This window comes from Lipotes vexillifer, unplaced genomic scaffold, assembly GCF_000442215.2.
Source record: "Lipotes vexillifer unplaced genomic scaffold, Lipotes_vexillifer_v1.1 scaffold1578, whole genome shotgun sequence".
Taxonomy (NCBI): domain Eukaryota; kingdom Metazoa; phylum Chordata; class Mammalia; order Artiodactyla; family Lipotidae; genus Lipotes; species Lipotes vexillifer.
Genome location: NW_006782730.1, coordinates 296,098 through 311,783, shown reverse-complemented (window position 1 = coordinate 311,783; position 15,686 = coordinate 296,098). Strand labels below are relative to the sequence as shown.

General features: G+C 40.3%; 1 protein-coding gene across 1 annotated transcript in view; it reads right to left on the bottom strand.

Moving 5' to 3' along the window:
• Positions 1–9,790: 9,790 nt before the first annotated feature.
• LOC103082760 (B cell receptor associated protein 29) overlaps positions 9,791–15,686 on the bottom strand; it is a 38,585-nt gene continuing 32,689 nt past the window's right edge. Inside the window, 2 exon segments of the mRNA XM_007455375.1 lie at positions 9,791–10,068; positions 14,395–14,495. Coding sequence (XP_007455437.1) covers positions 10,033–10,068; positions 14,395–14,495 — 137 coding nt within the window. The 3' untranslated portion in view covers positions 9,791–10,032.

Below are 15,686 nucleotides of genomic sequence, written 5' to 3'. Positions count from 1 at the left end.
CGATCATGCTTCTTTTTTTTAATTTTTAAGTTTATTCCACTCATGCTTCTTATCATTTTCTAAGCCTAGGCATTTGTCTCTGCTTTGAAATTCCTATAAAAAGAAAGGAATCTGGAAGTGAGTTTTCGTCAACACTAAAGCCAATATCTTGTAAAATAATGAACATTTACAAAAAGAGTAAAACTGCAAGCAGAGAAAAGAACAATGCTGTTCAACCCTTCTCTCTGTCTATCTGAAATCGACACATCAAGCTTTTGCTCATCAACTCGCTCTAGGAAGTCTCTCAGCCTCTCCCTTGGATTGAACACTCCTTCTTGGAGATCTTACTGTATTTTTATTTCTACCACACATTTGACATCATCTGTAGCTGTGCCAGTTCCTTCTGTGTTTGTGTTAACTCCCAACAGAAATAAGTTTCTTGAGGGCTGAACCTTATCTCTATGACTCTGGGAAGTTTCCTAACCTGTCTCACAAGCATATGGAAGTAATAATCTTTCATCACATTGTTGTGATGGTTAAATACAAGAGAACTTTCTGGACCATGATAGTTCATTCCTTTCTCTTTCTTCTGTTGTTTTATGGTCCCCTCCATGGTGCTCATGCTGGAGGGGACACACAGCACTGATTCAGAGTATGGGGTCTGGGTTTGAGACCCTGCTCTGCCATTCCCTGAGAAATTCAGTAGATATACTTAACCTCTCCAAGACTCATTTTCCTTGTCTGCAAATTGGGGATAATAAAACTATTTACTTCATAGTATTCCTGCAATAATTAAATGAAGAGTGGGTAAAGCAATGAGAACTCAGCATACGGTGAGTACTCACCCAGTGTTGGCTGTTATTATTATCATAATGCTCAGTGTAGATTTGGTGCCTAAAAAAATTACTTAAAATAAATTGGGAAAAAATTCATAGCACTGTCCTTTTAGTAAGCAGATCAGCAGAGGTAACACTGGCCACCGTTTTCTACCCAATGGCTGTCTTCTTTTCTATTTAGGTTGCTAATTTATTTTACACCTGGACCTTGTAAACCATTTGCTGGATCAGTTCAAACTGCCTTCATGTAATAAAAATCAAAAATTGTTTGGAAGACAAAAGCCAGAAGGAATTAGTAAGTGGAATTATAATCAAATAGGAAAGGTGTTTAACAGAGGGTGAATGAGAGATTCCCACCGGTATACATCTTCTTTAAAATCTTAATTAGAGTTCTGGAAAAGGCAAAGTCATATGCTAATGTAATGTTAACCTAATTACACTAGGAACAAATGGAGATGCTAATACGGGCTGAGGACCAATATAAAGAAATCTAAATAAGGCTTTCTTTCTTCCAAAGAGCTCATAATGTATTATTCTTTCTTTAAATTAATTTTTATTGGAGTACATTTGATTGACAGTGTTGTATAGTTTCTGCTGTGCAGCAAAGTGAAACAGTTATATACATATATCCACTCTTTTTTAGATTCTATTCCCAAATAGGTCATTACAGAGTATTGAGTAGAGTTCCTTGTGCTATACAGTACGTCCTTATTAGTTATGTATTTTATATATAGTAGTGGGCGTATGTCAATCCCAAAGGGCTCATAATGTATTATAAACCTCTCATTCACCTGAACAGTACTTCCAGAAAAGTGAAATAGATCCTTAGCTTAGCAATGTTGTTTTCTTTAAAATTTTTAAAAATTTTAATTTTATCAATGTTATGATTTCAGGAATCGACTACTTCCACAAGGGTGAATAAGAACAGCAGCCCCTTCCCCCAGCTTCCCCTTCCCAGAGACAACCACTTTTAAATCCTTTAGCTGATTCTTTGATAGGTATTTCCATATCTCTAAATAATATTCATGCATTTTGGGTTTTTTGTTTTCAGTTTTCTCACTCTGTGAGGTGAGAGTTTAACTTGCTTTCCTGTGTCTCCACTGCTGCCAAACCATACACACTCCCCCTTTCTCCATCTCCCAATCCAGGGGCCGAATTTTGGTTAGATTAAGAGTGAGGATTCCCATTGTTATAATTCTGTTTTCTATTCAGAATGGAGCTGTATGGTAAGCAGCTACTACTTTTGTATTTCCTGGACTTTTTTTTTTTTTCATGTTCTTTTGAGTTTTGATTGTCTTGGGGTTTTTTTCTCTTGTGTTATTTGCTTAGTTTCCCATGACCACTGAAACTTATCTCTATGTAACTTCAAACCTTCCTCCAGCATAATCGAAATCTCTTTTCCATATGTTCCTTATGTCCAGTTCATTCACATGAGGAATGTGATTAGCTACGTCTTCTTGTAAAAGCCTCTCCCAGAGTGGTCTGAGCCGCTTCGTGGCTAAGAATCTCCCTTTACCATCCTCCTGTTGGTCCCCCTCTGTCTCTGCCCGCGCGGATCTCCATTTTCCTGGCTCCTGGCTTCCTCCTTCTCGGTTTACTCATCCTTTAGGTGGAACACATCCTCTACCCGCAGCTCCCTGAGGAAGTGTGTGTGGCAGGTAAAAGTTTTGAGAACGTGCGAGCCTGAAAATGTCTTTATTCTTCCCTCATACTTGATTTATAACTTGATTGAGTACACAATTCCGGGTTGGAAATAATTTTATCTCAGACTTCTGAAAGCCTTGCTCCATTGTCTTCCACCTTTCATATTTCCTTTTGAGAAATCTGAACTCATTCAGATTCCCTTCACCTTTGTGTTGTGCTTTCTCACTGGAAACCTCGAGAATCTTCTCTTTGAACCCAGGTAATTTATGTAGATTTATTTTCAGACACTGTGCTGGGGATTTGATGGGTCCTCCTTCTAGTTTTTCCTAAGGGCTCATTTTTGTTTTCTGAAAAAAAATTTTTTGTATAGCTTCCAGTTCTGATTTCATGGGTGTATTGAAATAAGAATCCACGGTTTCTCTGAAGACATTAAGAGTTGTTATTTTTCACTGTACTTTTCCTCCTCCAGCACACTTTGTTTTCACTACATTTTTTTTTTCGGTTTGTTTTTTGGTCTCTATTTTTTCATATTAGAACTTTTTCCCAGGTCTCCTCAGGCTTGACTGCCTGCTTGTATTTAAAAGGAGGGGACCTCAAGAGCTGCCTGGAAGCTCTGGGTGAGAGGGTGAGGTGTCCTGTAGGGAGAGCTGGCCGGGAACTCCTGATGTCAACACCCCTGGCTGTGTCAGAAGGTCTTTTCTCTTGGGTCTGAGAGATCCCCGCCTAGAAAAAAACTTGTTTGGTCTTCTGCCTGGAAATGAGGGACTGGCTGCCGTCATGGTGGGTTGAGGAAAAAGTTCTGCAATTAGTATGATACGTCACTTACTTAACTCACCTGTTTTCTGTTTCGGAAAAAGACCTGCTTTACCAGCTCTTCAGAGAGATGAACTGTCTCTGCTAGGGTGAGGGAGGGTGGTCACCGAGCACTGCAGGAAGACAGGGGTGTCTAGGGATCTGCTTTTCAAACAGCATTTCAACCAAGCCGCCTCATTTCAGCACTCCTTTGCCAGAAGTAGCTGGTGCCACCACTTCCGGAGACTCAGTTATTGGGTCCTTTAAATGGACTTTGTTCTTGACTTGCCCTTCCTGGAGGAAGTAGAATTCATTCTTCCTCAGTTCCACCAAGCCAGTACCACTTGTTCACCTGCTTTGCAGCTTCTAGAACTTTGGTGCTGTTTCTTCTCATACTCACTTTATCCTTATGGGTTTATGCCTTTAAAAACTCCCTTTAGTTTTAGTGCAATTTAGGAGAGAGTAAAAAGGTGTGTTCAATCAGCTATCTTTTTGCAATTTTGTTTTCTTTGTGTGAAAATCCTACATCTGATATCTTTAAGTGTTGGCAGAGTTTTGCAGCTGCCTTCCTTTGGAAAAACCACAGGCAGCAGGCTTTGGGCATGCTCAGCTTGGAATACCTGCTCCCTTTCAGTTCTGAAATGTACAGTCATGCTTTGGATTCCCTTACAGAGGGACTATTAAAAATAAAAATTCTCCAGGGACTATATTCAGTATTTCGTAATGACCTCTAAGGGAAAAGAATCTGGAAAAAAATAGATATGTATGTATAATTGAATCACTTTGCTGTACACCACCTCCAAGTAACACAACATTGTAAATCACCTATACTTCAATTTAAATAAAATAAAATTCCCTCTATTACCGCCCCACCCCGCAAATTCTCCAAACGGAGAACCAATAAAATGTTACAGGAATCCGACTGCGAAAAGCATTTTCAAAAGTACTTGGCATTCAAGTAGCTTCTTCACTGTGAGACGGAACAATGGTCTCCTCAAAGGTGACCATATTCTAATCCCCAGAAACTGTTAAGTGTTTTGTTTCCTTTTGTTTTTAAAAATATTTATTTATTTATTTATTTTGGCTGTACCGGGTCCTAGCTGTGAACTCTTAGTTGTTACCACTGGACCACCAGGGAAGTTCCTGTTAAGTGTGTTAAATCACGTGGCAAAGAGGAATTAAGGTAGCAGGTGGAATTAAATATCAAAAGCAATGGTAGCAAATCAATCGTCTTTAAGATAAAGAGATTATCCTGGCTTCTCCGGGTGGACATGATGTAATCACAAGGGTCCTTAATGTGAAAGAGGGAAGCAGAAGACCAATGTCACAGTGTGATGAGAAAGACTCCACTGGCTTTTTCTGGCTCTGAGGATACAATGCAGCCAGAGGAATGCAGAGCTGGAAAAGGTGGAGAAACAGACCCTCCTCTAGGGCCTCCGGAAGAAACAAGCCCTGCCAACACTCGGATTTTAGCCCCATCACACTCATTTCAGACTTCTAACCTCCAGAATTGTAAGAGAACACATTTGTGTTGTTGTGAGCCACATTTGTGGTAATGTGTTACAGCAGCAATAGGAAACTAATATACTTACTATGAAATAAAAACGTGATTGTGATGCATGTTCCGTTAGATTTCGAAAAAGTTTTCAGCATGTTGATTACATTAACTTTGCCCTCCCATTTCTTCCCTAGAGGCAGATTTATATGGAGTTAAGGAGTCCCGTAGAAGAAAGGGATCTGGGTCTCCAAGTCTCTAGCAATTTGTTGTCATTTCTGTTCTTATTCTAAAGAAATTCTCATGTTCAAACCTAATTTTGCTTTGGTAATTTTATATTGTTTTTCTTACAGAGATCTCTACAAATTTTATCTAGGAACCCCCCTCCGCTGCAAACTGTAGATCTGCCCCTGCCCTTGCCTCTTTTATTTTTCAAAGAGTTAGAAACATCACACACATACACAGCCACACATACACAAGTGTGTATATATTTTTAATCATAGGGAAAGGAAAAATAAGAGTTGCAGTAAAGGTTCAAGTGGCTAATGAAACACCCCAGACACAGGCCCTTCCACAACATCAAATCTGCCAACGGGATTTGAAGAGAAATATGTTACTGGCCTGGAAAAGGGACTAATTAATATCTTAAGGATGTTGGTCAAAATGGTAGTTGATTCTGTGCATTGTTGAGTGAGTTTAGCAGCATCCCTTGCCTCTACCCACCCACAGCAGTCCCTTAGTTATGACAACCCAAAACACCTCTAGACATGGCTAAGTGTCCCTTGGGAACATCTTCCCCACTGCCTGTTGAGAAATACTGTTCTAGTGTGTGTAGGAATTGTGTAAGTCTCCGGGCAGGAGACAAAACCAAACCATAAATGAGATCATTTCAGACAATGATAAGTATGAAAATAAAATATGATAAAAATAAAATAGGGTAAACAAAATAGGGTTGGGAGGAGGTACTGTGTATGTAAAAATGCTGAGAGGGGAAAGCACTTGGCTTGTTCTAAGAGGACTCTGAATGCCGCTGTGGTCGGCAGGGCACGTAGACGGAGGTGAGGCTGGAGAGGAGGTAGGGGCCTGATGAGATCTCGGGAGTCTCATCTGAGGTGCAGTGGGAATAACTGCTAGACTTTAAGCAGGGAATGCTGTGGTTTCTGAGAGTGTGGACCTAGGGAGACGGGCAGGGAGTGGTGACAGTAGTCCAGGTGAGGAGGGATGATGGCTTGGTTTGGCAGTGGCAGTGGGGCTGGAGAGAAATAAAATTGAAGGAGGAAGAGAACTAAGAGGGGAGACGGCTAAGGCTATCTTTGGGGAAGCCCAGCTGGTGTCAAAGAGTGTCTGTTTTCTACCTGCTGTGAAATTCACTCCAGCCCATTACAGATTTGTCCTGCATGTTCCTGCGTTAGTTTCCTGTGGCTGCCGTAACAAATTACCACGCACTTGGTGGCTTGGAACAAGTTTACTGTCTCACAGTTCTGAAGTCCAGAAGTCCAAAATCAGTTTGGCTGGGGTGTGCAGGGTCCGGCTCCTGTGAGAGGCTCCAGGGAGAACCCGTCCCTTGCCGCTTCCAGCTCTGGTGGCTGCAGCGCTCTGCTTTCTGCGTCTGTGGTCACGGCAGGCGGACTCAACCACTGCGCCACCAGGGAAGCCCTGCCTCTTTCTTTTAAGGAGACCTGTGATGGCATTTAGGGCCCACTCAGATCATTCAGGATAATCTCCCCGTCACAAGAGCCTTAACTTCATCACGTGGTTTGCCATATCAGAGAATATTCACTTTTTTGCCAGACGAGAATATTCAGATTCCAGGCATCAGGACATGGACAGCTTCTGGGCGCTGTTTTCAGTTTTGTAGTGTTGGAAATCACTTTTGGCTATACAAGGAAAGACAAATAAAGTCGTATGTTTAGAGATCAAGGTGGAAAGCAATACTGTGAAATAAATGCCACTTGGTAAATTTAGAGAAAGAAATGCTAAAAAATGAAAATGGTATTTTCATTAGTGGTGTTTCAAGAATTCTAGGAAAGGAAGGCTGAAGAATAAATAAAATTCAAAAGGGCTTCATGGCCTTCAAATAACTCATTCTAGATATTAGTCAAGGCATAAAAGGACCGCTGTATTTACGCACTGCATTGTGGGCCCTCAAACATAAGGTGTGTCACCTGTCAGTTGGTCCGGGCATGGCCGTTCCACTGTGGTGGGATGTAGATGGGAGGGATGGTGAGAAGGCAACGGACAACGGGATGGGAAGGCAGAACCAGACCAAGCCCCAGAGGCGGGGCAGGAGGACAGGAGCAGGTGCAGCCACGTGGCTGTGGCTCTGAGGTCCAAGGAGGCTGTGAGGTCTCAGCAGGCAAGCAGAACAGCTCTGGGACCACAGCATGGGTCTTTAGAGATCCAGGCAGGTTGGTGGCATCAGGACTGCACCATAGAAAGCAGTTAAATTCCAGGCTCTAGACTGGGGTTCCAGGTAATCTACTTACCAGTACTGGGGCCCAAGACAGAGCCCGGCAAGCAATGAAGGTGACTAACGCCAAATTCTAGATGCTCAGCTAGAACTTCTTAAGTGCAACTTCCTGGAGTCTGGAACTTCAAGGTACATTTGCAAGTAGGACAGAGTCTCACAAAACTTTTAAGCAACTTATAGCAAAGGGCAAGAATAACACTTCTGTGTTTGAACCTATAATACAGCCTAAGATATAAAGAAGTCATCACTGGGACTTCCCTGGTGGCGCAGTGGTTGAGAATCCACCTGCCAATGCACGGGACATGGGTTCGAGCCCTGGTCTGGGAAGATCCCACATGCCGCAGAGCAACTAAGCCCGTGCGCCGCAACTACTGAGCCTGCGCTCTAGAGCACGCGAGCCACAACTACTGAGCCCGTGACCCACAACTACTGAGCCCACCTGCCACAACTACTGAAGCCTGCCTGCCACAACTACTGAAGCCCGCACACCTAGAGGCCGTGCTCCGCCAACAGGAGAATCCACCGCAATGAGAAGCCTGCGCACTGCAACGAAGAGTAGCCCCTCCTCGCCGCAACTAGAGAAAGCCCGCACACAGCAACAAAGACCCAATGCAGCCAAAAAGAAAAAAAGAAAAAAAAAAAAGAAGTCATTACTGACAGGAGGAACATAACTTAATATGCAGTCTAACTAAATCCATGGAATACATGTTTATTTATAATAATAGGATTTGCTAAACACCCTCACCGGCAAGGAGACTCATAAGAACTAAGAAGCAGAGCTCGAGAGGCCTTCAGTGTAGTGTAAAACACACGACATGGGAGCCAGACTCCATAGTCCAGACCTTGGCTAGTACATGGCAGTATTCTTTTTAGCAAATTATAGCTAATTTGTGTATAAAAACTAGAGTAATAGCTGGGGAACTAGGACACCTAAATTTTAGACTCAAATCCTAGCCCTGGATCTAACTATCCATGTTAACTTGGGAAAACTGCATACACTTTTCAGGCCTCAGTTTGCAGACCTGGACAACTGAGAGGGTTGAGGACAAAGAATACTTAAATGTGTACTTTAAAGTATCTTCTGGGAATCTTTCAAATCCTTATGCTCTTCAAAGAGCAACTGGACTTTCCCCTTGCTGTACAGTCTGCACAACTTTGCGAATCACTGTGTTATCTTAGTTTATATAATAACCCTGACCTAAATATTATGATTCCCATTTCGGAGGTGAGGAAATTTAAATCTAGCAAGTTTGAATAATTTGTACAAAATCCCATGGCTAAATTAGTGCTGAAGCTAGGATTACAATTTGGTTCTACCAGTTCTAAAGCTGTGTATTTTCTACTTTCTGTATGTTACTCTGTCATTAGACTTGATTTCTGTTCACCAGGCCAGGATCACAAACAGTATCTATATCCTTAACCAGGTAGATCGCACTTCGATATTTCTAAGTCGCTACTTGTTCAGTTCTCTCCTCTGTCAGTGCTCCCTTGCCTTGTTATTTACGGTGCTGTCAGCCCATATGGTCTAACTCCCATTTCTTACTCTGCTAAATGTCTCCTACATGTCTGTTTTCTAGCAGTAACTCCTTTTATCTGAAACAAAATACTTACGTACTTGCTCACTTCACCCAATTTACAGTGAAAAAAATTAAATATGCATGAAGTTGGTGCTAAAATGATAATAAATAACAAAGGATAAAACAAATACCAGAAAAGTAAAAACTCCAGTAGTTATTTTCCATTTTTTTTATATTTAGGCCTTTATGAGACAAGGAAGACGGTTTTTCAAGTCTAAACACTGGAACAACCTAAATCGCATTAATATACAATCATCCTCTCCTAAAGGAAACTAAATGAATATTTGAATGGAAAAACAGTATTTAATATTTAGCTTTCAGAATACAGAAACATCTTGGCAAAACTGTGACGCCACTGTGTGTATATTTGAGGTAATATTTGTATAATTAGCAACTCTCACAGCAATGGGAAACACTGCTTTTTGGATACATTATACATTTCCAAGTCAAGAATTCCACGTTGTTGTAAAATAATTTCAGTTCAGTGCTGTGGCAGTTATGCAAATAGATGTAAACTCCATTCCCAGATGAACTTTAAAAAAGCAGAATCTTTACTAATTATGTGTTAGTAACACAAATGACAACAAAAATAATCCCCAACAGGTGCAGAAGCACAGTAACGAAAATATAATTATCAATATAGTTGTCTTATGACAGTCAACTGCAGTACCATCAGGCTTAAAAAAATAAAACTTAAGGTCATTGTTTTTGCTTTTTCTGACTCTTCCCTATAAATATAGTAGCTACTTCTAATCATTTATCCTTAGTTAATCTCCCTATGAACAAACTTGCTGATATTGAATACTATTTTCAAATACACCATCGTCTGATTAAGTAAGAGTAGTATTATTATTGGAAATTCATCAAAGCTTTTAAGGCTATTTAATGGTTTCATGCAACTTAAAAATCTAAGTTTGGAAGTAAGTGGCTAATGAATTTCTCCTTTTATTGGTAAACAGCCACCATACACCAGTGTTACTATCAGTATCTAGATAAGGTGTTTAACATGCTTATATTTCACTTGAGAGCTAGAATACAGACTTTACAATATATCTGAAACATCATCAAATATTGTGATAATGCCATTATGACAATAGCCTATGTGTGTGGCATTAAAAAAAATATTGGCTGGTCATAGACAGTATGTTTTTCTGAACTGAACTTTAAGTTTTCTAGAGGCTAACATGATAACAAATTTATCCTCTTGACATGGTGTATCACAGTCTTCTTTCATAAAGTTCACAGGCCTTTCTTATTGCCTTTCCCTGCACGATCCTGCAAGAAAAAAAAAATGTGACAGGTAGTTACAGCAAGAGTGAGAAACACATTCATAAATATGACAAGGACTTTTAAAAAACATCCTTTTCTGTGTATAGTTATTATGAGAATATCAAATTAAAACACAGATTGAGAAAGTCTCAAATTTTAAAAAACTACAAAATGAGTAGTTTTACTTGAAAAAGTGCTTAGAGGGATAAAAATAACACTCTTGATAAGTTCACCTTTTCCTCTGCTTTAATCTATTTTGCTTTCATTTCACAGGTTATACAAGGAAAACAAAATTTCTAAAATTTCCCTCTTGCAAACTTAATGAAGATTTTTGGCAAAGAAAGAATGAAGGGAACCAAAAAACCCATATGGGGTGGCCCTTTTTTTTGTTCTTCAGATATTTGCCAATAGAACTGGCTTCTCAAATTATACTCTTTGCTGATCTCAAGACGACTATAATACATGATTTAAAACTGGAGGAAAATGGGATAGAAGTTAACCATAGAGATCACTTGCACGTAGAAGGTAGACATCTACACTGAGAAAAAATATCACAAACAATGGAGTTCCGGGGTTATTGTTGCACCCGGGAAGCTATCAAGCTCTCGTTGGGGCTGAGCATTTCTGCTTTCAGAGCAACTTCAGTAACATCAACTTTAAGCAATAGAGTCAGAAGACAGCATTAGAGGAGGTATATGAGTAACAAGGTACTGCTTTTATGTGTTTACATGTATCTTACCACTTTAGAAAAAAAGCACAGCTTTAATGGATCTGCTATTCTGGATAAGTCCCTTAAGTGAAGGGTGATTTTCCAAAATGAAATTTTAAAAATGGCTAGCTGCCAATTATCCTGAGTACATTCTGGGTTTTCTTTTCTAGAAGAGAGCCAGGGCAAACAAGGAACAGCAAAGCCTACATATTTCAAAGGGATTATTTTCTAATATTTATTTAGTGCCTATAACAGGAAGGGGATCAGATGGGGAAATCCAAACAAATTTAAAAGATGTAAAGTGGGATTTGTTTACAGTAAAGAAACAAGCTTTCCTCTCTTCCACCTGTTTCCTTAATGTTTTAACAGTCCTTTATTTTATGATTATTTTATTTAAAGTAAATCAAGCATATAAAATTGAAAAGTTAAGTTTCCCAATGAACTTTATGACGTAATTCAATTATTTAGGTTGGTCTGACAATTGAAGTAAAATCTTGAAGAACAGTTTGGTACAGCTTTTTACTGTAGATGGTCTACAGCAATCTTTTGCTTCTCAGCTGGGTTCAGAAGGTGAATATCAAAGTGTAAGAGTCACTTTTAAGAAAATGGTTCTCATTTAATGACACCTATATTTCAGAATCTTATTCAGGTTCTCCTACTGGACAATGGAGGGTTAAGTAGGTGGATGGGAAAAAAAAAGTGTCCAATTGAGAAATAACTCGTAGCACCGTACAGTTGTAGAGAGTTTTTCTTGTTTAAATATATTTAAAGTGCTTTCTTGCCCAGGATCTGATTTAATGCTCATGAAATATTATAATCCTCATCTAAGTACTGAAGAAGCCAAGCTGCATGAATGTCAAATGATTCACCCAAGGTTTACAGAACTGGTCAACCATGGAGCTGAGAGGTTTTTTCATCAGATATTTATCACAGGGAATTGGTTTTATAGGTGGTGAGAGAGTAGACACACCACACAGGGTGGTAAAAGACACCTCAGGTATTAGCAACGGCAGAAAACCATTCTTTGGGCTGGAGGGAAATGGAGGAGACAGTGTTAACAGATCCCAGGAACGAGGTCCCACCAGGTGGAAGACACCCAGTGGGAACTGGGACCATGGAAAGAGATGAGGCTGCTGTGGCAGATGCCACCCGAAGTGGAGAGAACAGGAGACTTTCTTGGCTTTTTTCCCCCTCCTCCTGCCTTCAGTCTTCTACCAGTGCCTCCCTTTGTCTGAATCTCCCCAGAATCCAGACAGCAGACCCTAGAACCCACAGTCCAATGACCAGCACAGGTGAAGGAGCATAGTGGTTAATGATGGAAATTCTGAAGAAAGATTTCCTGACTTTAAATCCAACTTTGAATGCTATCACTTTTCAGTTCAGTGACTTTGCGTACATTATTTAACATCTCTGGGTCTCCTTTCCCTCATTCACAAAATAGGGTATTAAAATATGTATTTTATCAATAATCTGATGGGCTATCAAGAGGAGAATGCAGATAACATATATGAAGCCATCAGCTAGGTGCTTGGTCCTGAGCACACCCTCAGTAAATGTCATCCATTAAGTATTTCAAAAACCTGGATACAAGGCTTAAATGCAGCAAGGCCCAACTCTGAGCCTGGCACCTGGCGTATCTGGGATGAGGACATTTTTTCAAAGACAGGTATAAAAACTACTTTCTTGGGAAGAGATTACTCATAAAAGCTTTTGAACATCTTTTATCAGGAATGCATAAGCTGCAAACTGAAGCTTTTTTGGGCAAAGAAAATGGGTTGAGGGTATCTTACTATCACATACATTCTTGAGGGATTAACAGAATCATTAGCTGTTACCACAATGGGACAGTCTCTGCTTCTTTCTCCATCCAGGGATCTAAACGTTTCTGATACCCTGGGCAGAGACCACCGGTGTAGATGCTCATCCTTGTTGACTACACCCTGATCTCACAAATGGGAGGGAAAAATAGTTCTATTTCTAGGCGAGAGGCTTCTAAAACGTTTCTTCACTTTCCATGGGGGATCTTTAAGTATGCAATGGAATAATTCTCATCATGCCATGGTGAAGTCAGCAATTTCAGGACCTCTGTTGTAGAGATGGAGAAAGGGTGGTCCTGCATAATTCTCATCATGCCATGGTGAAGTCAGCAATTTCAGGACCTCTGTTGTAGAGATGGAGAAAGGGTGGGCCTGCTGAAAATCTAACTACCTACTCCAGAGCATGAGATCTGAGCTCTTGGTGTCCTGGGTCTGGAGCCCACAGGGTATCTATCCTTCTCTGGTCGCCCTACTGTCAAAGTAGGTCAGTTAAATCAGACATGCAACTCATCTGGGAATACCAGATTACAAATGTGCATCAGATTATCTCTTGACTGGCTCTAATCAAGGCCAAAGTGGCTGGATGAGAATAAGTCATTCTTTCAGTAAAATTTCTACAGAGGAATACTGGTAATAGTGATAATTATGATAACAGCTATCATTCCTTGGGTGTTTACTATCAGCCAGGCACAATGCTAAGCACCCTACACATTTTATTTAATCCTCCCAACAAGCCAGTGAGCCAGGTGTTATTACTGTTCTGATTTTACAGAAGAAGAAAAGTGAGTCCCAGAGGGGTGACATGACCTACTTGGGATCACAAAGCTAGTAAGAAAGTTATAGTTATTCCAGGCCTGTCTGACTCCAAGCCTACGAATATCATGCTTGTTTGTCTTGTGCCAGGCACAGTGCTGGATCCTGAAGATACAATGACCACTGACATGCAGGGAAATGAGTCCTGGTACTAAGGCTTCTAATACAGCGAAATAACTGTAGAGCTGTAATTGCTAAAAAGCCCTCACTGAAGGCCACAAATGCTGCCAGTTTCTAAGGATAAACCCAATCTGAAAGCAGAAGAGCAGAGACCCTCTATCTTGGGAGGAATTGCGAGGGCCAGGGTTGCCTCTGGAATGGTCTCTTCCCCGAATTCTCCCCACACGTGGTCAAAGTGGGCTGGGAAATCAAATCAGGCTAGGGGCTGGCAGCCCAAGATGGAAGGGAAGACAAACCCAACATGGGTGGAGGTAGGGAACTGACTCTTGTTGGACTGAAGGGGAACAGAAAGAAAACCATGGCCCCTGACTTTGTGACTTCAATGATAAAAAGGTTTTCTCCATTTCCATCTTTCAACTCAACTCTGGAGGTAAAACATATATTTAAATGCCTCAGGCTTTGTCCTAAGATATTTCAAACAGTGGGATAGAAGGAGTAGTGTAATGTGGGTCTTCAATTTTTGGCTTTATTTTGGCATGCATATGGCAAACATTCTAAATGGCAAAACTAAATTTTTCCAGAACCAGTCTGGTTTCCAATGCTGCTGTTTTTATGGCTCAATTCTTTTGCTTAAAACTTTACCCCAGCTAGAATGCTGTAAGTTAGCATGTCAGTAATTCTCTATGTTATGATTATTTTCATGCAATATCCCAATCTTCAAGCAAAAATTGGCTTATTTAATCACTGTGCAAAGTCAGGATTAACTATCAATACATCCTCTTGGCTTGCGAAGGGCAAATAACCCAAATAATTGACTTAGGTAATTAATTACTATTTCAAAAAGCTGAGGCTTGTAAAATGGATGTCACCCACCTGAAGTTCTGAGTGTTCTTTCAGGAGCCGGTCATATTCTTTCGAAAGTCTCTCTGACTGCATCTTCATCATCGTCATGTCATTTTGTGCCTTAGAAAGGGCTAGAGAACATCGAATAGAGTTGTAAAATTTTTATTTTGAAATAATTTCAAATTTATGGAAAACTTGCAACACTTGGAGAACTTCTTTGTAGCCTTTACTCAAATTCACCAACTGTTGACGATATGGTACATTTGTAATTGTATTCTCTATCTCCACACATGCACAATCATTTTCTTGAACGATTTGAGACTAAGTTACAGACATCATCCTCCTCTACCCTTAAGTACGTCATTGTGTACTTCCTAAGAACAAAGATATTCATCATATAGTTAGCAAATTTAGGAAATTTAACATCAATACAATACTCTTTATCTAATCTACCATCCATATTCCAGTCTTGGCAACTGTCCCAATTATGTCCTTTTTATCATTTTTTTCAGTTCTAGTCCAGAGATCCAGTCCAGAGATCCACTATCAACTGAAGTGCCTTATGTATCAATACTTTCTAGACTATTTTGTCAAATTAAACTCTCTGCATTGTTCTACATCTGCATTGTCCAATAAATGTTCTACAACTCTGCTGTCCAATATGGTAGCCACTAGCTTCATGTGGCTACTGAACACTTTAAATGTGGCTAGTGCAACTGAAGAACTGAGTTTTAAATTAGATTAAATTTAAATTTTGATTGATTTATTTTAATTAATTATTTTTGGCTGTGTTGGGTCTTCATTGCTGCGCACAGGCTTTCTCTAGTTGCGGTGAGCGGGGGCTACTCTTCGCTGTGGTGCGTGGGCTTCTCATTGCGGTGGCTTCTCTTGTTGCAGAGCACGGGCGCTAGGCGCGCAGGCTTCAATAGTTGTGGCACATGGGCTTAGTTGCTCTGTGACATGTGGAATCTTCCCAGACCAGGGATGGAACCTGCGTCCCCTGCATTGGCAGGTGCATTCGTAACAACTGCGCCACCAGGGAAGTCCCTTAAATTTTGATTTAAATAGCCATATGTAGCTAATGGCTAGCCATAATAGACAGTGCAGCTTTATAACTTCCTCCACATTACTTCTGTAGATCCATAAATCTAAACTAGGTATTAAAAGTTGAATTTGACAAATTTTATGTGTCACTTAGTAAAGAAGGGCATGGGTTAGACGTGGAAGAGAGATTTTTGGTAGTTGATTAGATTTCATAGGGCCCACACCCACAATATAAAGATTTACACATTACTTTTCAATCTGTGCATAAGGCTTTTCCT